We start from the raw sequence: 23,370 nt of genomic DNA on the forward strand, positions 1-23,370 counted from the left end.
CCTTTTGCATGTTGGAGAGCCGTGTCGTGCTTGATAATCTAATGGAGAAATTTGAACGGGGGGGGCAACCACTCAGAGGGGGATGGTGGGGAACAAAGCCCTCGATCAGCGAATCGTAAACAACGGGGCAGCCAAATCGGCCAGCCGAGATAAAGGGATTCTGGAGGAACCGGCAGAATTGGGTAACCACACTGTTGATCGAGATTGTGGGCTGACTCTTTGTGTATAAAACTGCTGTGATAAAGGGATTGGTTCTTAAGAACGTGATATTATTGAGAGGCCTTCATTTCATCCTTTTGTGGGCGAAAACGCTGGTCCAGGCCCCCAAGTCGGTCCCACGGATCTCAATAATACGAGGGGGTCAGCTTGACAGCCATGCCTCATGTTTTGAACGGTTTTCTGCTACAACTTTGACATTTGGTCAGCGACGATTGATTGTCGCTGCCCTTGGCTAAGTCTCGATACCCGGCTCGTTAACCAACAGGCAGTTATGGGTGAACGTGGGTGGGGTTCTATGTTCCAGAGAGTCGGGAAAGCGCCAGAAGAGGTTAACCCAAAAGTGATAGCCTCATCCGTCGGCGAATAAGATGCCATGGGGAAGCAAATTTTTGCATGAAGTTTCTCCCCTTATTCGGACAGGATAGGGCTCCACGGCTTTGAGCTCTACCAACAGCTAAAACCCCTAGCGGATTGTATCAAGTGGACCGAGCTCGTCGCCTCGGAATTTGGAATGTGAGAAACGAATCCGCTCTTTTGCGATATCGATAAATCATATGGACATCAACATGAAACCGAACCCGCCAACAGCAACAACAACATCGATATCGTTCAAATCGTGGGAGGATATAATCAGATACGCAGTGGGACTAGAACCCCAGGGTTCGCTTGTTTTGCCGTCGAAATTAACTGCTCATCCGGCATCCCACCAGCGGCCGAAGGCTATATTTTGTGATACTATGAACCCATATCACGGATACGATCACAAGCGGACGGCTGGGACCAGTATTCCTTCCATAAAATCCAGAAACTAAATTTCCGTAGAGGATGAGGCGGCACGGCTTGTTTCAACAGTCGACATCCGGGGTCCGTCGATATTCGAAGCTTACATAGGTAGTAAGTACATGTAGCTCCCACGCACTGCTTTCTGAAAAGACGCGTTGGTACCCCCGTGTACGCACATGCCTCCGGTTCGGAAAGTGTGTATTGCATGTGCATGGCATCCGACGGGATTTCATGATAGATGGTTTCTCTGTGGGCTCCGAGGTTGAGGGTTTGGTGTTTTTTTGGTTCTTCCTGATAGACCTGGCCCATGTCGAAGCGGCGTGGGGTGCGCCTCTAACGCGTTGGGTTATTGCGAGTCGACATCGACGAATGATGCACCATAGATTCTTCCATAGCCACGCGACGATACCGACGTTATCTGGAGATTGTGGAGCAAAACCAAGCTACTCTGCCGTGGGTTTATTTTGGTTCGAAAGGAAATTATCAGTTGTTCTCCAGAATCCGGTCGATATCGGAGTATATGCATGACATCACCCGTTAGATTATATGTAATTAAATATCAATCATACATGCAGATATTATATCTCGATGTTGATGGAACTTCAGGTAAAAGCTTTAGTAAACAAGCCGCAATCCCTCGAGCCACGGCGAAATAATAATCTCGATCAAGGTTTCAAAGCTTCCTAAAATACGAAAGCATCGACTTGATGGAGGCAAATAATTTCCCGGTCGTTGACCCATCTGTACCGTTTTATAAGCCACGCTTTATAAAATTAACGCCCAGAATCCACATCCGTCGAATCCTCCTATAAACTTAGCATATATAAGGACCTCGACTCACGAAGCATTGCGATACCTTCTCGACTCTTTAGAAAGTACAATTAATGGAATAACCAGTATATAAACACTCACTTGTCCAGACGCAACTAGTGAGGCTTTCGGATCCATAACAGTACATTTGCTTCTTCGCCAACCTCGATCCTACGAAATACACCAGCTAGCCAGGAACATAAATATCCGACTTCAACGGTGATGGTAGGCAAACCACAATGTGTTTGTGCACATGCAGGCATGCAAGCCATCTTTTTACCGGAGAATTAATTTAAAGCCCCTATTATGTGCGCCTCATACGCCTCGGATTCTTTTGGAACCATCTATAGACGCACCTCGGAACTTCGGTGTAGACGGAGGGATTAGTGGGACCGTTGTTGCATACAGCTGCATGGCATAGACGCCCATGCGATTTTAAAAACACCCTGTGGTAGTGTAGTATGCTATCCACCGTTTCAAAATATATGATGGTTTATGATTATCTGTCTAAACTTTCTCAAATGCTTATATCCTCACGGATCCGTCGGCATATTCTTAAGGATATGTGGGTCGAAAACGGTGCAGGAGTGTCCCTACTCTGAAACGGCTATGTACCTCAACGATTTACCTACCATTTCTATTCGAGTCGGAGTATTTGTTTTAGGTTTTATACGGCTAGACCTTTTCCAACGATCTGTGAGGTTAACGGTTGACTACTCGCAAGTACTGATGATAGAAATTTACGGAACCTATCGATACTAATCGAGCGATACTTTAGTATAATATACACCAAGAAGTTAATACTGGGTTACCCCTAGTCTAGAATGATACAGGTATTGACTTAGCCCTTCGTAACAATATTGCCGCTTTTATACCCGTAGATCTACTTAAAGCGTATGATTTTAGCATCGGTGCGGGTATCCCGTATTGAGAAAAGAAGGGCCACGGCCAGGATAACCGCAGCCACCCTTACAAGATCAAGATCGAGACTAATAGCATATCTCTCCACCCTTCAATATATATGTATTTCGTATTAGGTGAGCGCGAGTAACCTCCTTTTTTGTTTGTGTAACTATCAGAACATCGCATAATGTAATTGGTGTTTTGGGGCTAGCTTCGATCGTGGGGACTTAAACTTGGAAACTGGATGTTGATATCGATTTGATCAGTGTATTGCTAAGCATATGCCTACCATAGTACTGTAGTACGTTTGGTGCTACGAGAGCTAACAGCTATATATACCTGTTATATGCGGTGTATTATGACAACCGTGCAAGCGCAAACCTAAGAATTTTAACGACTTCGTTAGCTTCAATTGTCCATAGAAGCGAATGAAATACAACTACCTAGGTAACTAAAGCTTAATTTTGGTGCTATAGCCCTAAGTCCGGCTCATTGATTCTAGCTGTTGAGTAGTTAACTTACAGCTATAAATAACTGCAGCGAATCGATGGGCCTGCAGGTGGTCAACCGTTAGCCCGTTGGCCTACGTTTTAACGCTCAAGGTCCAAATCCGATATCCATGTTGCGGATCTATTAGCTGCGGGGTGCGGCTCATACACAGATAGCCATCTGAAAGGTAAAAATATATTTAGGTTATAGCCTTGGTGGTAGTACTATACTATAGTAAGTTTGTACAATTGTTTTCCGTGATTTAGTTCTGGCCGGCGCGGCATGGCGCTACTAGCCTGTTGTTGGAGTTTCAAATCCAACGTTCGGACACTCACAATTACGCACGATTGATACTTAGTCAAACCGGAATGATGCACAGTTGCCCCGATCTCTTAGTATCAATGATAGCCCTTATTGTTCTATCACACGCTGTTCAGTGTGGAGCTAGAAGGCTCGGAATTGCGAAAGGGAATCCCCAGACGCTGAGGTATTAAACTGCGGGGTTTTAGATCAAAGAGCCGGCCAGAATATGCAGATACGATCAATGCACTAGGGTTTAGATCCGAATCTAGAGTAGAATCGAGACACTTAGTAACGTTTGGGCCTAAGGCTGACACCGACGCAATTCTGATTCTTCGATTCGAGAGTGGCATAACCTAATGAGAACCTCACAATATAACCAGATGTTTTATAAATTTAACTCCCAAGTTGGGCAGGTATGTACTAGCTATAGGCCGCAGGGACATCCCGAGTCACCCATATTTTTTACTTTTTCCATTCCGTCAAATACTAATGTTCTAACTAGTCGAATTCTTCGTGATCGATAATTTCGCCATCGGAATCCTGGAGACAGATCCGCTGTCTACTTGGAGACGCTGATAGTTACGTAAGCTCTACTTCAGGTCTCCCTAACAGAGACAGCAAACGGTGCCACTTGTTTTGTATCTGCGTGAGCTTTCGCCTGCCTTCCCGCCCTTTCCTGTGAACTCCACCCGCTAAATCCAAGAATGAGGTGTGGGTTTCGCTCCAAGCCGAATTCTGACTAGTCGTCATGCGGTTGTGGTCCACAGTCCACCCATAGTTCAGGGAACATCTTGTTCCAATTGTGCCGACTGTATGGTTCCAGTGGGCGTGGGATTCCAAGTACCAGAGTGGTGATACCTATAGTATGCCTCGTGGGTGTGATATATGTATCCTGTGGAAAGTATACCGAATCACCTCCTAACCTTGCGGCAGCTGGCAGCAAGCGTCAATCAATATCAGCTCTGCACGCGCACACACTTCAATCTGCGTGCATGCATGTAACTTATCGGTTGAGATGCAGCTTGTCTCGCCTACATATGTGCATGTGCTTGGGGGGAGCTATGTAGCTCCGGTATTGAAACCGTGTAGCCAAAAATAATCTCCCACTGTATCGACGTATAAAATTTTTTTCCATGAAGGGAAAGAGGGAAAAAAAAAAAACTGCTAGGCATGAGCCGAAACTGATTAGGATGGACGGGATGGTTCTAGCTGTTTCTTGAACCCGTCGCCGTCGCCGATAGCATCTGCGCCTGCTTGACTACCTGCCCTAGCTTAGATGTTTCCGTAGCGCGCAGTATGGTTTTGATTTTGCGAACGGGTTCAGCTGCGGGCAAGTCGGTTTGACAGGTTCGAAAAGAGAAGAGATATTCTGGTCCGGAGTCGTTAACGACTTATCTGCAGGGCAAAAAATTCTCACGGGTACTTTGACCTCTCTTTGGAAAGGTCGCGGTCCACCTCCTTTATTGCACTTTGTCACTGCAAGGCCAGGCAACATGGCAGGCTTCTCCCCTTAACCCACCAGAGAGTATTATACCGCTGCCGTTGATTCGGGTTTGGCTGTGTCCATGCCTGTGGTTTATCCCGCCAGTTAAACCGTCTCTATTTTTTCCAAGGTCTCAACCGCACCCCCCGGGCTAGTTAACTGACCACTGAGAAAAACTATCCCTTTCTGACAAGAAGCCGTCGCTTTGTTCCCTTCCCACATTTATACATCCATACGGCAAGATCCTGGCGGGATTTGGGATTTGCAAGTAATACTACTTACTTTTTTACTTACTGATTTACTGACTTAGCCAGTAACTTCATTCACAAACTCAAATAGAGGGAAAACGAAGAAGGAAGTGGGCCAACAGTTTAGAGTCAAATCGGTAAGGCTATTTTCATTTCTCCTCTTTCCAAGCTCTTGTCTTTTCGGGTTCGATCGAGCACTCCGTATATGAATACTGTCTGTCTGTCTGTCATATCCCTTCATTTGCAATCTCCAGTACCTCTTGTGTGCTTCTGTCTGTCGTCCGCTCGTCCAATATCAAACCTGCAAACCGGGTCGGCCAAAAGAGGACAGCTCCCCTGAAGGAAATACTTCCTTGATACCTTGAATACATACCCACTCACCGAGACTCTCGCCTACTCCGAAACCTCTTTGTCTTTGCCTTGAGACTTAGGCTGGAGCTCGTGGAGACGGCGTATATTACATAGAGAGGAGAGAGAGAGGCAAGGTGTGCTGTCTTGTGCAATACGTACTTACATGTAAGTACATTGCATGCCCTATTGAATCATCAAAATCGCGATTCCCTCCTTTTGGGTCACCTCCCGCAGCGGCAGCAAGCTCAGCCTCCTGCCAAAACGCAGCCCGGGGAACGGCGGAGCGACAGCAGGCAGACGAACAGAAAATCGAGTCGAAAGAGAGTTGCACAGATATAGATCAGGACCTAATTGGAAATCAGCGAATTCGAAGCCCAGAAAATAAAAACAGCTACCCTTGTTCGGGATTCCAACAAAAAAAAAAAAAAGAGGACTCAAGTCTATCCGAAGCAAAAGCAATTTATATAGCGTGGAGCCGTACATGACATTTCAGACTGGGGTTTGCCGTACTTTCAGACAGACAGACAGACAGGCCGCAGCGTCTTCTTCTTTCTAAAGGCTGGTTTGGTTGGTTGGTTATTAATATTTTTCCCTTCGCAAATTCCCGCCACCACCGCCATTGCCATTGCATCCCATTTCATCCATCCATCCACCCATCACCACCATCATTCATCCACTCTCCCCCATCATCCATATCTAATTCTGGTCAACCTGCCCATCCCATCGATAGACCGAATTAATCCAACCTTCGATTCCATCTGGATCTTCATTGCAAAGGGGGGTGTTGTTTAAACGAATGCACGCCTGCCTCCGAACATAACGACCGCCCGGCTTTCGTTCCTCCAAGAGCATTCTCTCGACCGTGGCATTCTTCTGTATACCCAAGACCTATACCCTGATTATTCTCACCTGCCTTTAAAGCCGCTGTTTTTTCTTCGTTTTTTCTGCAGTTTGGTTTCTTTGCTCTCGTACTTCTGGCCTTTGCGAAATCGATTACTCCAACTAAACCACCACTGTGACCCTCAGTGATTTCGCAGTTTCTCTGATACAATACACCAACTTATAGCGACCACCCCTGAGCCGGCCCTCGAAACGCGAAAAAAAGAGAAGAAGAAAAAGAAACCAAATTTGTGAAAGCTCTCGATTTTCTTTCCTCAATCAGCGGCGTATCGAGTCCTATCCGACTTGATCTTTGTAGACAGTCCAATTCCTTAGGCAGTAGCGTCCGAGCGGAGGATTCGCACCCACCGTTTCTCCGCCTCGGCCTGTTTTGCCCCGTATTTCGCTCAAATCGTCATAACGGGTATATAATCTCCAAATCAACCAAAAAAAAAAAAAATGGCAGGGAAAGGGGGAATGACGATGTACAAGCTGGTGGTGCTTGGAGATGGTGGTGTCGGCAAGACTGCATTAACCATACAGGTAAGTTGACAGATTCCTCCATCGACGAACGGAACTCGTGACATCATTAGTTAAACATAGTTTTCTCATTCTATCTTAGCTATGTTTAAATCATTTCGTCGAAACATATGATCCGACTATCGAGGACTCTTACCGAAAGCAGGTCGTCATAGACCAACAGTCGTGCATGCTGGAAGTTTTGGATACTGCTGGTCAAGAAGAATACACTGCTTTGCGGGACCAATGGATACGCGACGGCGAAGGCTTTCTGCTGGTTTACAGTATCTCATCGCGATCTTCGTTCACCAGAATAAAGAAATTTCATCAACAGATTCAGCGAGTAAAGGATTCGATCCCAAATGCATATGGTGGAAGCTCCCCACTTAGCTCCCCTGTCCTTTCCGGCGGCCGCGATACCACATCGCCAATACCCATTATGCTTGTCGGAAACAAAAGCGATAGGGTCACTGAACGGGAGGTATCACACCAAGAAGGAATGGAACTAGCTCGTGAGCTAGAATGTCAATTCGTTGAGGCATCAGCAAAAAATTGTGTCAACGTCGAGAAGGCCTTCTACGACGTAGTAAGGCTGTTAAGGAAACAAAGACAAAGCAGTTCCCGAAAACCGTATGCTCGCCGAGACGATGCACCTGTCCGGGATAGGAACGCCGACAAAGACCGATATCCCCCAAAGAAGAGGTGCTGCATTCTGTGAATGGCCCATAGGGACAAAGGGGTTCCAGGCACCGATGGACAAGCTGACATGGGGACCAAGGCGGTTCACATGGATATAGGAAAATTCCCCAGACCTAACTCCGAATTTCCCTCCAAAGACTTTCATGTTATATTTTGATATGAGTCCAGTATTAAGATATGTACTAGACTTTGATATTCAGACTAACTTTACACCTACGAAGCTCAACAAATCTGTCACGCGGCGCATCTTGATTATCTCGCGGTTTATTTCGGCTTACAATGTCTCCTTTATTCGTTTCCCCTTATTTCTTCCCTTTAGCTAAATATATTCATTATTCTATGAATTCGAGCTCCTTCCTTCCTCTTCGCCCGTCTACTTCCTCTTTGTTGTTCTTTTTTTTCTTCTTTTTCCTTTCACTTTCACCACCTACCCCTTTTATAACGTTTCCCCCTTCTTTCCCGCGTTCCAATCCTTTTTTCCTATTCGAAGGATTGCGACACGGGAACTCCCACAATTTTCTACGGGTTTAGTCTACTTTGTTATAATTGAGCCATTATTTTTTTTTCTGACTGGGCTAAACACACGGCCTCTAACTGGGTCGTCTGTTCTCGAGACCTAATTCTCAAATTGTAACTGCAACGAATACAGCGTCCTCTAAACTTGTAGCTGATTCTTTCCCCCATATCCTTTTTTTATTTTCTATTTATTTCTTTATTCCCTTCCTCTCCTTCTTCCCTTTTCCCTTTTTTTTCTTCTTTGCCTTTTCCTCTTTCGACTTTCTTTCCCTTTTTTTGTTTTCTTTGGAGTTCAGCTATTTCCTTTGAAGTTTATCTCAGACATACCCCTCTATTCTTCTCGGCTTCCCCATAGTTTCCTATTCTATTTGATTCCTATTTTGAAGATACGACGATATCAAACTGATATCGATGTATTGTCTCAACCCCACGTTCGGTTATTAGTTGGACTTTGATCAAATTGTGAGATTATGAGTACCCGCTGTTATTTGAGCTTCTTTTGGCAGTTTATCTCTATTTTATATCAAGATATTTACTTATTTCCATGCTGCACTGATAGACTGTACATGTGGTCGTTTGAGTCGTAGATATGTTCTAAATATCGTTTAGGTAGCTGTATAGATTAAATCCAACGATTACGAATACTACTATGTATACTTGAAAGAGCTAGATATACGTTCTTAAGTACCTACTAGTACTTTGTATCGCGATTTGTACATTGAAGTTAAATATTGATAAATACGACACCGAGAACATAGGTCAACGGGATTGATGAGGGTCAGCCTTCCCAACCGTTAACCACACTTGCAGAAACATTTCGTTTCATCCTTCTTAGCCATTTTGATATTGCAAGACCACAGACCCCGCCCACCAAAGTACCTAGGTAGTTATATATATCTATATCCGAAGTGGCAAAGAACCGTGCGGCTCCTAAAACCCAGCCGACCGGGAATGTAAAGCTACGATTTGCAGGACGAGGGAGGGAAGATGCACGAAAGCATATGCTAACTTGGAAGCTTGTGCTTTTTAGCACGGGAAGTCGGCGCTAAGGCAGCCCCCCGCTGTTCTAGTCCAGTCGGACTCCTCTTCTTCCCGCCTAATACGTTGCACGAATGATCATGACTTGCATTTTCATGTGTGTACTTCAGAATGTAAGTGGATATCAGGAAGTTAAGTATACTTACACAACTCGCCAGCTGTCCCTGTGAAACCCTGAGTAACCAGGGCGGATTGAATCAGGATCCTTAGGACGATCTGGCAAACTTCAGGCGGGCATATGATTCCGTGACCGAGGCAAGTTTCCACGGTTGTAGTAGTGGTGGTGGTAGTGGTGGTACGTATCACCAGCTGAGCCTCTCTATAACTTGGAATTACGTATGCACTCAGCATAGTAGCACTAGCGCCTTGTAGGAACGTTACTGATGATCTTGGGAGACAAGCTTTCGTTTTCGAGGAAATAGGTATAGATATAAAGGACAAGACGATTGGTTGAGTCTAATTTATCCTTTTGTTTGCTGATATAAGATATATCGTCAAGCTTGAGAGTGAAACTAGGTCTTGGGAAATCGAATAGGCAGAGTAGCTGGAGATATACGATATACGCAATCCCATGAGAGGCAAACAATGGCTAAAACATTTAAACGACGACCCTTACGTTGCCTTTCTGCCTACAAAATATGATATAAACCCATGAGGCTCTTAATATTTGTAGTGGTATAATTATATAGACCTTTCACGACTCCGAGTATAATATACATCGCTATTTTCATTTTCACTTTCAAAGACCCTTTTGTCTTGTGGTAGTTATAACAGAACAGAAGTGACCGAAATTTCAAGGCATCTCATAACTGCCGTGACATCACCCTGCCGTTCCGAACGTCTTTGTGGCTGAGCTGACCGGACAGCAATTGCAACACCCAAAAAGCCCCCGCGATTTCCAACAAACGTTATTACCCTCAACTCCACCCCACCCCTCTCCCCTTCTACCGTCTACAATCATCAATCTTTTCCTGACAGACAAAATCTACCAAGTACCCGTAGGGCACGCCCTTTCTCGATAGGTTAACCACTTCAAGATGAACGCCATCAGGCTCGCCAAGAAGTACCCCCAGCTGGGTCAGGGCGGCATCATGGAGCTGCAAAACCAGTTCCTCCAGCTGGATGCCGATGACAAAGGTTATTTGGACGAAGCGACAGCAATTAAAGCCGTGCAGAACTTGGAGAGGAAGCAATACGACGTTGTTCGACAGGCTCTCAAGGAAGTGGAATTGGATAGCTCGCGGAGAGTCGAGTTTGACGATTTCGTTGACGTGAGTTATATATTACTTACCATGAATTACTAGTAGCTCTACAGAGCTTCTAATATCAGCAGGCTGACGTTGTGGGTATCATTTAATACAGCTTGTTTCCAAACTGCGACTTGCAGATACACCGGCATCAGCACTACCTTCAGCTATCCCGTCTGGTGTAGTTAGGAGCCGCGCCAGTTCGGCTGCTGGAGGTCCTTTACCACCTTCGCCGGGCAAGAAGCCACCAGCCGGTCAGATCCGGATGGGAGGTTCTACGTCAACGTCGCAACATACCATCAATGAGGATGAACGGACTGAATTTACGCGCCATATCAATGCCGCTCTTGCGGGAGATGCGGATATCGGCGACAGGTTGCCGTTCCCGACTGATACCTTCGAGATGTTTGACCAGTGCAAAGGTATGATCGAGCTTCTTAGTATAGGGGTGGGTATGTGGATTGATACTGATTTATACGGGTATTAGACGGCTTTGTCCTCGCAAAACTCATTAACGACAGCGTTCCCGACACTATCGACGAGCGTGTTCTTAATCGTCCTAAGAATAAGAAGGCGCTCAACGCTTTCCATATGACCGAGAACAATAACATCGTCATCAATTCCGCAAAGGCTATCGGCTGCTCCGTCGTCAACATTGGCGCCGGTGATATCATTGAAGTGCGCGAGCATCTCATCCTCGGGTTAATATGGCAGATTATCCGACGCGGTCTCTTGTCCAAGATTGATATTAGACTCCATCCGGAACTGTATAGATTACTAGAGGACGGTGAGACGCTCGAGCAGTTCTTGAGACTTCCTCCTGAGCAGATCTTGTTGAGATGGTTCAACTACCATCTTAAGGCCGCGAATTGGAACAGACGGGTGTCGAACTTTTCGAGCGATGTTAAGGATGGTGAAAATTACACTGTCTTGTTGAATCAGCTTTCGCCGGATCTGTGCTCTCGAGCCCCATTGCAGACACGCGATTTACTCCAACGTGCTGAAGAGGTTCTCCAGAATGCCGACAAGCTCGACTGCAGGAAGTTCTTGACCCCCAAGTCGTTAGTTGCGGGTAATTCGAAGCTTAACTTGGCCTTTGTCGCTCACTTGTTCAATACCCATCCATGCCTCGAACCCCTCACTGAGGACGAGAAGGTCGATATCGATGACTTCGATGCCGAGGGCGAGCGTGAGGCTCGTGTCTTCACACTGTGGTTGAACTCCCTCGACGTTACCCCATCCATCAATTCGCTATTCGATGATCTCTCGGACGGTACTATTATCATGCAGGCATACGACAAAGTTATCCCAGGCTCCGTCAGCTGGCGACACGTCAACAAGCGTCCACAGGGCGGCGAGCTCCAGCGCTTCAAGGCTGTCGAGAATACCAACTATGCTGTCCAGCTTGGTCAGCAGAATGGATTTTCGCTTGTTGGCATCCAGGGTGCGGATATTACAGATGGACAGAAGAAGTTGACATTGGGACTTGTTTGGCAATTGATGAGGAGGGACATCTTGAACACTCTGGGCGGATTAGCGCAAAAGGCTGGTAAGAGGGAATTGTCCGATAGGGATATGATTGAGTGGGCAAATGCAAAGGCAAGACAGGGGGGGAAGCAGACGCAAATTCGGGGTCTCAAGGACCAGAATTTGGCGTCGGGTATTTTCTTGTTGGATGTGCTTAGTGGAATGAAGAGTGAGTATTACATAAGTGGATTGCGTGAGTGAATAGTGGGGGCCTTTTTTGCTAACTTTTTTGGTGTAGGCAGCTATGTGGACTATGATCTCGTAACACCAGGACGAACTGACGAGGACGCTTACCTCAATGCTAAACTCAGTATTTCGATTGCAAGAAAGATGGGGGCTACTATCTGGTTAGTTTTCTTTTCCCCTTTTTAGATTTAGATATTGTTGAGGTTGAGCTAGAGCTAATATTTTCGGCGATAGGTTACTACCTGAGGATATCGTCGGACTGCGAACCCGTCTTATTACCACCTTCATTGGTAGTTTGATGGCTGTCCCTCTCTAATTTGACTACAGCTAGCTCTGTTGATTTTTCTGCTCAGCTTAAATTTCTAGCCTTTGGAGACATCGTGATGCGAAATGTTCATGGTGGAAGCTAAAGTGGATTGTATTGTGCCCGGAAGATGTTTAATATGGTACTATGGTGGTATGCAGGCTTTTTTTTCGTAGTGTGTCTATACTCGTACTCCTCGAGACCTCTTCTATGAATCGAACCTTGGCAAAAAAAAAAAAAAACAGAAAAAGAGAAGGAAAGGAAAAGAGAAAGAAAAGGAGATGCGTTAGAACCGTCCTTATGAAAATGTGATTTTTACCTCCTAGCTTGCGCAGAAAACCGTACTCGATTGATCGTAGAACCCAATTTATACCGCGATGCTCGCCAAAAATGAATGAAAGATATGTACACCGAAACGAATGCCCATTACCATTAGAGATATATTATATATGTCTGCGAATTTTTCTCTCCCTTCTGGAAGTGTCGTCACTAAATCGTATGTCCGGAATTGACTAATCCTGCAAGAACTCCTGGATTTCCTTATCCTCTTCATCCTCCTCCGCCTTTATCCGGTCTTCGATTTCCTTCTTCTTCCTTGCTCTCTCCTTCCTCTGCTGTAGTCTCTTTTTGCGACCCCAAGCTTCCTCGTCGCTACTCTCGTCTTCGTCTTCGTCTAGGTCATAACCTTCACCGGCGATAACCCTTGCCTTCTGACCAGTTGCAGCCATGGAGTCTTGTTCGTTTTCATCGATGGCACGAGCGTGGTCTCGTTCTTGATACTTGGCACCGAGCTTTTCGAGGTAAGGACGGAGAAGAAGGTAGCCGCCGACTATAGCGATGAGGCGGATGTAGTCAGTTCCAGTGAGGGTTCCGAAGGTGCCGGAGAGGTTGTCGGCGATTCGAGATTGGATGCGACTGAGCATGAGGGAAGGGGTGAGGGGTTCTTCGTTGGACATCTTTTCTTTCTTTCTTTCTTTGTCTCTGTCTCTTTCTCTCTTTCTCTCTTTATTGAATTCTTGATTTTTTTGAATGTCTTTCCTGGGTGACCGACGGACTAATTGGTTGGCTAGTTGGTCTAAGGGAGCGAGAGTGTTCAGAAGGACGATGGATGATATAAAGCAGAGGTGCTGTATGGATGGAGATAGGAGGTTGCAATTGGAGGCAGGAAAAGAGGGAAGAGGGATATTTTATGGAAGTCGCGACTAGGCGGCAGAAGACGGCGATTGGACGAGTGAGAAGCAGGCAAAAAGTCAGGCAAAGACAGCAGCTCAATGCGGCGTGAAACAACAGGCAGATGAAACTTCGAGGCTGGCAAAGCAAAGGACAGGCTCCACGTATTTATTTGATGGATCCGATTCGATTCGAGGGAAAAGAAAGGATTGAATTGAATTGAATTGAATAGAATTGTTTTTATTTTATTTTTATCCTTATATCTGTCAGGTGGTTAGTGGTTGTATATCTTTGTATGGCTGGTGAACCTTCTCTTTTCCTCGCACAACTTCTGCTACTTCTACTTCGACATCCTCTCGACTCTTCTTCCTCTTCTTCTTCTTCTTCTCTTCTCTTCCACCTCACTTCCTATTCTACTTCTTCACTAATCGATCAATCGAATCAAGTCAATCCATCGATCAATCAATCAAACAACCATCCAACATCTTCATCCATCCAACCATAGACTAACCTCTTTTCGTCCAACATCATCCACTCACACTTGCTTTCTACTAGACATTGCATGACGCCTGCCCGCTCTAGATCTTGGTTTCAGTAAGGTCTCGCCTGTTTTTCCTGACTTGCTTTCTATATCTGGCCAGCAACCAAGCAAGCTATCCCAGCTAGTTAAGTAAGTAAGTAAGAAGGAAGCAAGTAATAGTAGTACTTCTTACTTAGCTAGTTTGTTTAAAGCACAAGCCAGCCAGAGCAGATCTCAGAAAGTCGATACCAGAGCAGAAGTGCACCTCCAAGCTCTCCTCTCTCTTTCCTTCTTTTTACAACCAACAAACAAACATAAAAAAAGCTACAAAACCGCTTTAAGCAGGATCCCATCGGATCCATCCAGCTAGGATCATGGATCCTTCAAGACAACTTAAAACTCAACAGCAGAAACGCTTCCATGGACGCATGGACCCTCTCCGCTGGAATCCTTCTCCGCCGGTTCCAGCTCCAACTCCAACCGATAAGAGTGATGCCATCAGCACCGATCTCGAGAAGGAATTGACTTGTTCCGTAAGTAGCAATTCTCCCTGGAACAACAAATATAAATTTTTAAGAAAAAAGTTTGGAGCTCATCTGACGTGACGTACCCAAATATTCCAAAAATAGATCTGCACATCCATATTCCACCATCCCGTCACCCTGCTCGACTGTCTACACTCATATTGTGGTTCTTGTGCTAAGGAATGGTTCACATCCGCTCCTTCAAATCAACAAGGTGGTTCCTACCCTGTGTCGAAGGGATGTCCGACATGTCGACAATCCGTTCGGGCTATCAAGCCTTCACCACACTTGGCTTCCATAACCGAGATGTTTATCAAACACAATCCTCAACATGCTCGGGATCCGGAGGAAATCACTAAGTTGGCCAAGGTTTATACTCCTGGCGACAGGATTATTACAGACCGATCACCCGGTGATAGCAGAAATCGTAGTCTTTCAAGTCTTTCCAATCGCAGGGCTGGGGAAGGCTGGTGGGATGCTTGGGTTGACGACAACAACGAAGGAGACGAGGAACAGTTCTACGCAGCCATCAGCGCTAGTCTGAGGGATCTGATACCAAGAGCTACGACTGGGTTCGCCACGCCCTCTTCATCGATTAGTGGCCATGCTGGGACTTCCTCGGGAAGCGGTAGTCATTTGACTGGGATTTCTGCTATTCGTCGTCCGACCTTTCTTACCACTGCCCTGCCACCAGCCCACGCTGTAGTCGTTGATACACCTCAGGTCAATTGCGATCACTGCGGCAATTCTCATATCGGATCACACGTTCATTATCATTGCAATATTTGCCGGGAGGATGATTTCGATATGTGCCATGGTTGCTTCTCGCGTGGAGAACGTTGTCCAGGACGCCACGAGATGATCTCGAGAAAGTTTAATACAGATAATGGGGTCATGGAGAAGGGGATATTTTGCGATACACAGACTTGCAGGAAGATGTGCAATGAGATCTTTTGGTCTTGTTCGGTGGGTACTTCTCTGCTACGTTGCTTCTCTTCGGGATATCAAAAATGTACTAACGTGACCCTGCAGACTTGTACTACCTCTACTGGAACATATAAGTACTGCCCCGAATGTGTCAACAGCGCTGCATCCTGCAATCATGATCTCGTAGCATTTAGCGCTAGTGCTCAGACCTTACGTCGATTTGGTCTTGGATCATTTCCCCACCGCCAGGGATTCCATACCACACACGAACTTGTTCAGCCAGCACCTGTTTCGGTAACCACCCGCTGCGATCTTTGTTCTGAGCAAATTGCTCCATCGACGACATATTTTCATTGCCGATCTTGCCATGACGCGGACTGGGACTGTCATACATCCTGTCTGTCTCACTATCTACCCCGAAATTCGGACGGGATTGCGAAGTGCCTAGCGCACCATCCTCTACAGGCATTGATTCAAGTTCAGATGCCTGATGCAAGGAACCCGACACACTTCGTGAGGAGGGCTTTGCCAACTAATACAGCTTTTAATGGGTCCATTAACGAGACCAGATCCATCTAAAACTTCTATAGTATACATGCATACATATCTAGGTTCATGTCGATAACCGTGCCAGGCGTTTAATTGTGGCGGGATCCCCACCCACCCCCTAAATTACGAATCTTCTTACTCTATTTATCACGACTGGGGGGTTCTGGATTTCTTTTGAGCCTGTTCTTCTTTTTATTTCTCAGATCTCCTACGACAAAATCGAATGCGTATTAAGAGGGTTTACTTCGAGGTGCCGGTTCATGTTCACCCTTTGAATCAAAAATTATCATCATTATCTTAGGATACCCGACCATATTAGCGACCATCTGAGCGACTTGCTTTATTTGTCTTTTTCTTGTCTCTTCTGTTTTGCTGTCCGGTTTTCTGATTCTTCTGTCCTTTGGTCCATTTCTGCTGTTGTTACCTAGCGCATAGCGAGTTTAGCACGAGCGAGCTTCTGTTTTTTTGTCTTTCTGAATTGCTTTCTTTTATTGACAATGGGACGAATTTCTTTGCATTTTCTGGGGGGAAGTGAAACAGCAATGAAGGGAATACAAAAGTGGGATATTTTATGTTACGTGGGATTAGGATATCGGGAGGAATACTGTTTCTTATGAGGATCTTTGTGTATAATCTGAAAATTTGAATTGACATGGAATTGATATGGGAATATTTTGTAGTATCATATAGGTGCTTCTTTCCAATACAGCTCGAATACGAATTATTAGTAAAAATTCGCCTCTAGTGCTGTTCTAATCCGGATTGAAAATTGTAATGCCGTATCATAGCGAAAAAACTGCATTAATACGGTATCAATAAACTCCTTCTTTTTGGCACAGTACCCAGTAGGTGGTAGCTTAGAGGATGAAGTCTTTCGTGGTGATCATACGCTCACCTATGAAAGTGCTCGGTGTTGTTCAATAGTTTGTTTGTTGTCGTTTGTCAGTCAGCAACACGGTGTGTTGTTTGTGACTATTGTTTGACAGTTTTGAAGATAGCCTCTTCGGGGACGTGCTTGGCATGCCCTAAAAGACAGTCCCATCGGCCAAATCGCCCACTCCAAAAGCAGCAATATCGACGTCAAACCAGCTAAAATGCCAAATCCTGGTGTGCTGAAGAGGCCAATGATTGGATAATGTACGAACTAACTCTGATTTAGCCTAGAAATTAGAAGTTATTAGTTGCGATATATACTTGAATCGGCGTAGTATGAATCATTATTACTCGTTGTAGACCTGTTTGCTTGTTTGTAATTTGTGTGGTGGTTGTCGTTCTCCCTTACCACCATTTTTCCCACTTCGAATTTGTTGTGTTTCCCTTAACTCCTCCTCCCCATCAGCAAGCATCGACCACCGACGACATCAACCTCCCTCCTCCACCTCTTCCTTGACGGAATCTCACGACTTGTTTACTAACGATATACAGACACAATGTAAGCTTCCATATTTCCATTTTTCCCCTGCATTTCGACTGGCTGGGTGATCTGGGAGTTTGGGACGATTGGAGAAGGAATTCATCTGTGGGATTGTCAGCTGTAAAAGAAAGAAAGAAAGAAAGAAAAGCAAGATTATGAGAAAGACAGAAGAGGCACTTCCGATGAAACGCTATGGCGTATACGACTACCAACTACTTATTCGATTGAATGTTCGACTACAAATATACTGGAATCTCGAAATACAGCTGGAAGAGGGGGAAATATTTCAATATGATGAAAAACATATGTCCAGACGACCGGATCACAAGGCAGCGGAGGAGGAATAACAGGAGCATCTTCACAATGCTTCTCTTTTTTTTAGATGAAGAATTCGAGAACATATGTCTAACATGGAATCTCTTTTTCTTCAATATAGGGTTGATTTGAAGACTCAGAAGCGTCTCGCCGCGTCCGTTATGGGCTGCGGTAAGCGCAAGATCTGGCTTGACCCCAATGAGATGAGCGAAATCAGCAATGCCAACTCTCGTACGTCCAATTTCCATCTTAATACCTTACCTCGAAATTCAATCCGCCAGCATCCTAACATGCACGTAATATCCAGGTCAAACCATCCGCAAGCTCGTCGCCGACGGCCTCATCATCAAGAAGCCAGTGACTATGCACTCCCGCAGCCGAACCCGTGCTTTGGCCGATGCCCGTCGCAAGGGTAGACATATGGGTTTCGGTAAGAGGAAGGGTACCGCAGACGCCAGAATGCCTAGCCAGGTTCTGTGGATGCGTCGTCTCCGAGTCCTCCGCCGCTTGCTCGTCAAGTACCGTGCCTCCGGAAAGATTGATAAGCACCTTTACCACGAGCTCTACCATTTGAGCAAGGGTAACACCTTCAAGCACAAGCGTGCTCTCGTTGAGCATGTACGTTTTTTCCCCCATTCACCCTCCAAACTTATTTTACAACTATTTCTGTTGAAGGGGAAGAGACTAATATTTTATTGAAACTATAGATCCACAAGGCTAAGGCTGAGAAGGCTCGTGAGCGCCAGATCAAGGAGGAGATGGATGCCAAGCGTGCGAAGACCAAGGCTGCCAGGGAAAGGAGACAGGCCCGTGTACAGGAGAAGAGAAACGCCCTTGTCGCAGATACTCCAGCCGAGTAAATGTGATAAAGCAATTGATTGTTACCGCACTTTTTTTACCCGCAATCCTCGTTTCTCACCGGCAACCTCGTCCAAGTATTTTGGATTTGAGGCGCTTGCCGTTACTCCTCATATTACTCAATTCGATTTCTCTGTATATCCTGTTGAGCTGTACACTTTTTTACACACGAACACTGCTACTATTGTCGTGGTGGTGGTGTTACGCCTTATCATCATCATCATCACCATCCTCCCTTTCCTCACTCTCTGTCATGCCTTCGGCGTTCGGGTTATTTCTTCCTATTATTAATTACGTCGCTTTACTTTATTATATACAGCTTCCACGGTTTGTTGGAGGGTATACTCAAAAAAACGCTCGGGTTAAGCTACGCCGCTTCTATCCGCCCTGACTATAAGACTTTACTACATCACTTTTTTTTTTACACCTGCGGTTGTATAACTTGCTTCAGTAGAGGAGAGAAATCGGATACCCTGTCATGACGGTGGTGAATCGGAATGAATGAATGAATGAATGATTGAATATGATAAAGATGTTTTATTATGCGAACGTGACTTTTTGTATGAAGGTCTATATTCCCAATCTTCGAGATGACTAGACTTGTATCTTGTAGACTCAGATAAGCACGCACTTCCAGCCTCTGGCTGGGTGGGGTTTCTAGCTAGGCTGTTGATGAAAACTCACAGCCTCCTGGAATTTGTGTATAGGCCCTGGAACAACCAATGACAGCTCCTTAACTGCGTGCACGGGGCTGTATTTACCTCGCTTCTATCGCTCGTCATTTCTCAACAACTTTAAAAAGGCGGAAAATGGACCTGTCGTAGACAGTGAACTTCAAAATATCATACAGAACGCCCAAAATAATAAAATTTATAACTTCGAAGCTTCATATGCTCCTCTAAAATCTATAGAGCTCTTCCACCTATATATTCGGAATTATGCATATGGCTAACCACAACAATATCACGGCCTCCCTCAAAACCATCGGCACAATCCCCGAACTCCTTTACGAGATCCTCTCCTACCTAACTCCACAGGATACATTCTCCCTCCTTCTTACGTGTAAATCATTCTATCCGGTATGTTATAAACATCTTTGGACGGACTTACGACTTTATCGAGTCCATGCTTCGGAGGATGGTGAACGGTGTAAATTAGTCTGTGGTATGATATTGAAAGCTATAAAAAATCGAGGGGTGGGGGGGAGTGGGTTGAAGTATACTCGGGTTCTACGACTACATCGGGGATCTTTGGGAGGAGGTGGTGGAGGGTTTGTTAGAAGTGGGTTGTGTGCTGAGGTTATACGGCTATTGGATGATGGGGGGTTGGAGCTTGAGGGAGTTGAATTGTCGTATTTTAATGGTATGTATTTTTTTGGTTATTATCGTTCTTTGCTTCCTTTACTTTTCATATCATATATATATTTGGTAAGTACATGTACTAACGACTACTGGGGAGGAAGATCGTATCGATAACCCTAACAGACCGACACAAGATGGAGTAACTTTCCTAAAAAAGATCAGGGAATACTCCCTCAAGAAAGGCCCAGAAGACTTCTCTCTCGCGGTCACGACAGTTCATAACGCACATGCAGTTATGCACCTGTACACCCTTCCGTTACAGAACATTACAACTCTCTATTTAGAAATGGATTGGACGATCACAGCCCCCAGACGACCGTACTTTGACCCTCCTAGAACAGAAAATTTTAGATTCTTTGAAAACCAAGGAAGTTACGGAGCTTACGAAGATGGTGATGGCGACGATGATGGCGGCAATGCCAACCCCATTAATGACTATGACTCAGGCTCATGGAGTGATGCGAATGGTGGACCCATATCGAACGATCAGAGTCAACTTGATACCCAAACGGCAGAGTCCCTCGCCAATCTTCTAAACAGAACGTCTAGTCTAAAGGTTCTTTCCATCTCAACAGTCAAAGAGTTTTATCGTCGACGGTATAGATCATTACATCTCATATACCACTTAATAACACTCAAAGACACCATCAAGTCCCTTCAAAGGCTCCAAAGCCTCGAAATCCGGGGTAAATTCTTCCACCCATCTTTTTTTATTACCCCACCGGAGAGTTGTAAAAAAGTTGTCTATGAAGGTTTATTCTCGCATGAGTGGTTCAGAAGGTTTGCGAGGTGTGGGTTTGAGAATGTACTGTATCTGAGGGTTAGGTGTAGACATAATAGGCAGCAGACTCGACGGTGTGAAAAGGAGTTTGCACCGAATAAAGTATTGATTGAGGATGTGAGGGTTTGTGGTCTTAAGCGGTGTGAGTTGAAAGGGGTGGAGAGGATCACTGAGGGGTTGGAGGAGGCTTTGTTAAGGCGGAATACTGGGTTGGAGGATTATTCAAGGCGACGGCTTGAGAGTATTATTGCTAAGAGATTGTGATGTATTGCTTGGGGGAGGATGGGGAATTATCGTAAAAGCGGGACAAGTGTATCAATAAGTTATGGCCAAAGAACTGGCAGATTTGAAGCACAATCGTAGTAATGCCGAAAAGGCTGGAAAGATTATATGTATTGGAGCGCTCATGGGCAAAAGTTGAGGAGGGAATTGGAATATGTGTGCATGGGTAGGGGAGTGTTCTTCGTGCCTTGTGCCAACTGAAAATGAGTCAGCTCGGGTATTTATATCGATATATCCACTCTAGTTTTCTTTACAGATGTTTCTACTTGAGGATTCTTCCGGTTCGGATCTATCATTTAACAACCAGCCTCTCATAACAATTAGTTGTAATTCGTAAGATCGATCCATCGTATCCAAGGTACTTTAAAAGTAGTTCTGATGTTCTATACGTTCGCGTGTTGTCATGTGGTATTTTGAAGCGTCTATCACCGTATGAATCGGGGACGACTGGAATGGATCTGATCTGATCTGGATCTGGCACCAAGGTTGTACAATCGTGAGCTAATAGGTAGGTAGAATGACGTTGGACCACAGCCTGTGATACTCTTTTAACTACCTCGGCTGCGGGGTTTTTTCTTGTATTATAAATCCTGCTGTTCCCCGCGGTACGGAACATACACCGATGCTAGCTGTGTCGAAGGGAGTCGAGGTCTCGGTACTACGCCGATAAATCTAATATCACATACGAATATATATATACCTATCACGGAATATCCCACAAGATTTAATTCAAACGCTCAAATACACCTTTGCTTTGAGATATTAAAGTAAAAAATGGCGCCAAAGACACTTAACACTCTACCTACCGCTTTCGTCTTTGACGTTTTCGGCACAGTCTACGATTGGCGCACGACGGTCTCTACACGAATTTCTCAACTTCTTTCTCAGAAGCTTACTTCCTTAGACGCAATAGGCGCACATCCTTCTTCTTCTTCTTCTGGCTCCTCTCAAAATAAATCCAAACCAGATCTCTCAACTCCTGACGCAATTTCTAAATTCTCAAAAGAATTTGCTCAGGAATGGAGGGATAGTTACAAAGATTTTGTCGTGACTCACGGTGGTACGAAGTCTCCTCTTCAATCACCTGATATCAACGATAACCAAGAAGAAGTGGGATTGAATAATGTAACCCCATCCATCCCGCGTGCTACAGACCCTTCTGAACCACCGTATACAACAGTGGATACTCACCATTTACAATCCCTCCGTGGGCTTTTGAAAAAATACTCCTTGTCCCACCTTTTCAGTTCTTCTGAAATTCAGGAGTTATCCAGAGTATGGCATTCTCTCAAACCATGGGATGATTCAAAACCTGGTATTGAAGGGTTGAGGGAGTTGGCGATTGTATCTACTTTGTCTAATGGTAATTTGAGGCTACTGGTGGATTTGCAGAAGAATAGTGGGGTGGTGTTTGATGTGCTATTGAGCGCTCAGCTTTGGAGGGCCTATAAACCCGAGTCTAAGGTTTATGTTGGGTCGTGTGAAGTGCTTGGTGTAGGTGGGAAAGAGGAATGGGATGAGTATATCGAGGAGAAAGGGGGTGATGGGAAGGAGGACGAAGACAAATGGAGGTTCAAGGAGAGGGGCAAAGTTGCAATGGTTGCGTATGTGACGCTTTCTTTTCTTTCTTTATATCATGCAGGAGTGGATCTTTTAGGAAGTGTGATTTGCTGACATCGATGTTGATATACAATATAGAGCTCACATCGGGGATTTGAGAGCAGCTAAAGCGTGTGGATTGACGACTATTTACATTGAGAGGCCGAGAGAAGATGATGATGTGGAAGCTGGGTCTAATTATTTGGAGGAAGGGGAGGATTGGATCGATATGTGGGTTCGACACGATGAAGGGGGGATATTGGAAGTTGCCAGGAGATTGGCTGAATTGAAGTAGAACTAATGAGCGAATACTGCTTATACCTTACCTCGTGGGCATTGACCATGGTTGCTTTACAAATAGATGCATACCGGGTCTGAAGCTTATAAAATGAGCGTGAAGGTCGTGACGAGAGCGTGGTTTTCATTTTCGGGCCATCTGATTTGGGCGATTTCCTGAAGAGTCAATTTCTTGGCGGTATCGATTTACAACAGTTCAACGCAGAACTTAAATGCAATTAGATTAGATGAAGGGGGTCTTGAAGAACATATTTCATTTCCATTTCATA

General features: G+C 45.1%; 7 protein-coding genes across 7 annotated transcripts; 6 read left to right on the forward strand and 1 right to left on the reverse strand.

Moving 5' to 3' along the window:
* Nucleotides 1-6,927: 6,927 nt before the first annotated feature.
* On the forward strand, nucleotides 6,928-7,705 carry AOL_s00215g7 (uncharacterized protein; the record flags this gene model as incomplete). Its single annotated transcript, XM_011129209.1, has 2 exons — nucleotides 6,928-7,011; nucleotides 7,091-7,705. 2 exons carry the CDS (start codon nucleotides 6,928-6,930, stop codon nucleotides 7,703-7,705), a joined length of 699 nt encoding a protein of 232 aa, XP_011127511.1.
* Nucleotides 7,706-10,277: 2,572 nt separating this feature from the next.
* AOL_s00215g8 (uncharacterized protein) lies at nucleotides 10,278-12,516 on the forward strand (the record flags this gene model as incomplete). The annotated part of the gene is made up of 5 exons (XM_011129210.1): nucleotides 10,278-10,511; nucleotides 10,603-10,909; nucleotides 10,975-12,183; nucleotides 12,253-12,361; nucleotides 12,435-12,516. 5 exons carry the CDS (start codon nucleotides 10,278-10,280, stop codon nucleotides 12,514-12,516), a joined length of 1,941 nt encoding a protein of 646 aa, XP_011127512.1.
* Nucleotides 12,517-13,016: 500 nt separating this feature from the next.
* AOL_s00215g9 (uncharacterized protein) lies at nucleotides 13,017-13,460 on the reverse strand (the record flags this gene model as incomplete). The annotated part of the gene is made up of 1 exon (XM_011129211.1): nucleotides 13,017-13,460. One exon carries the CDS (start codon nucleotides 13,458-13,460, stop codon nucleotides 13,017-13,019), a length of 444 nt encoding a protein of 147 aa, XP_011127513.1.
* Nucleotides 13,461-14,568: 1,108 nt separating this feature from the next.
* On the forward strand, nucleotides 14,569-16,224 carry AOL_s00215g10 (uncharacterized protein; the record flags this gene model as incomplete). Its single annotated transcript, XM_011129212.1, has 3 exons — nucleotides 14,569-14,727; nucleotides 14,824-15,684; nucleotides 15,751-16,224. 3 exons carry the CDS (start codon nucleotides 14,569-14,571, stop codon nucleotides 16,222-16,224), a joined length of 1,494 nt encoding a protein of 497 aa, XP_011127514.1.
* A 1,794-nt stretch (nucleotides 16,225-18,018) lies between these two features.
* Nucleotides 18,019-18,783, forward strand: AOL_s00215g11 (uncharacterized protein; the record flags this gene model as incomplete). The annotated part of the gene is made up of 3 exons (XM_011129213.1): nucleotides 18,019-18,154; nucleotides 18,231-18,541; nucleotides 18,631-18,783. The coding sequence occupies 3 exons, from the start codon at nucleotides 18,019-18,021 to the stop codon at nucleotides 18,781-18,783; spliced, it is 600 nt and encodes a 199-aa protein (XP_011127515.1).
* A 936-nt stretch (nucleotides 18,784-19,719) lies between these two features.
* On the forward strand, nucleotides 19,720-21,187 carry AOL_s00215g12 (uncharacterized protein; the record flags this gene model as incomplete). Its single annotated transcript, XM_011129214.1, has 2 exons — nucleotides 19,720-20,143; nucleotides 20,244-21,187. 2 exons carry the CDS (start codon nucleotides 19,720-19,722, stop codon nucleotides 21,185-21,187), a joined length of 1,368 nt encoding a protein of 455 aa, XP_011127516.1.
* Nucleotides 21,188-21,979: 792 nt separating this feature from the next.
* Nucleotides 21,980-23,099, forward strand: AOL_s00215g13 (uncharacterized protein; the record flags this gene model as incomplete). Its single annotated transcript, XM_011129215.1, has 2 exons — nucleotides 21,980-22,809; nucleotides 22,904-23,099. 2 exons carry the CDS (start codon nucleotides 21,980-21,982, stop codon nucleotides 23,097-23,099), a joined length of 1,026 nt encoding a protein of 341 aa, XP_011127517.1.
* Between the last annotated feature and the right edge of the window lie 271 nt (nucleotides 23,100-23,370).

This window comes from Orbilia oligospora (genome assembly GCF_000225545.1).
Source record: "Orbilia oligospora ATCC 24927 unplaced genomic scaffold scaffold00215, whole genome shotgun sequence".
Classification (NCBI taxonomy): Eukaryota; Fungi; Ascomycota; class Orbiliomycetes; order Orbiliales; family Orbiliaceae; genus Orbilia; species Orbilia oligospora.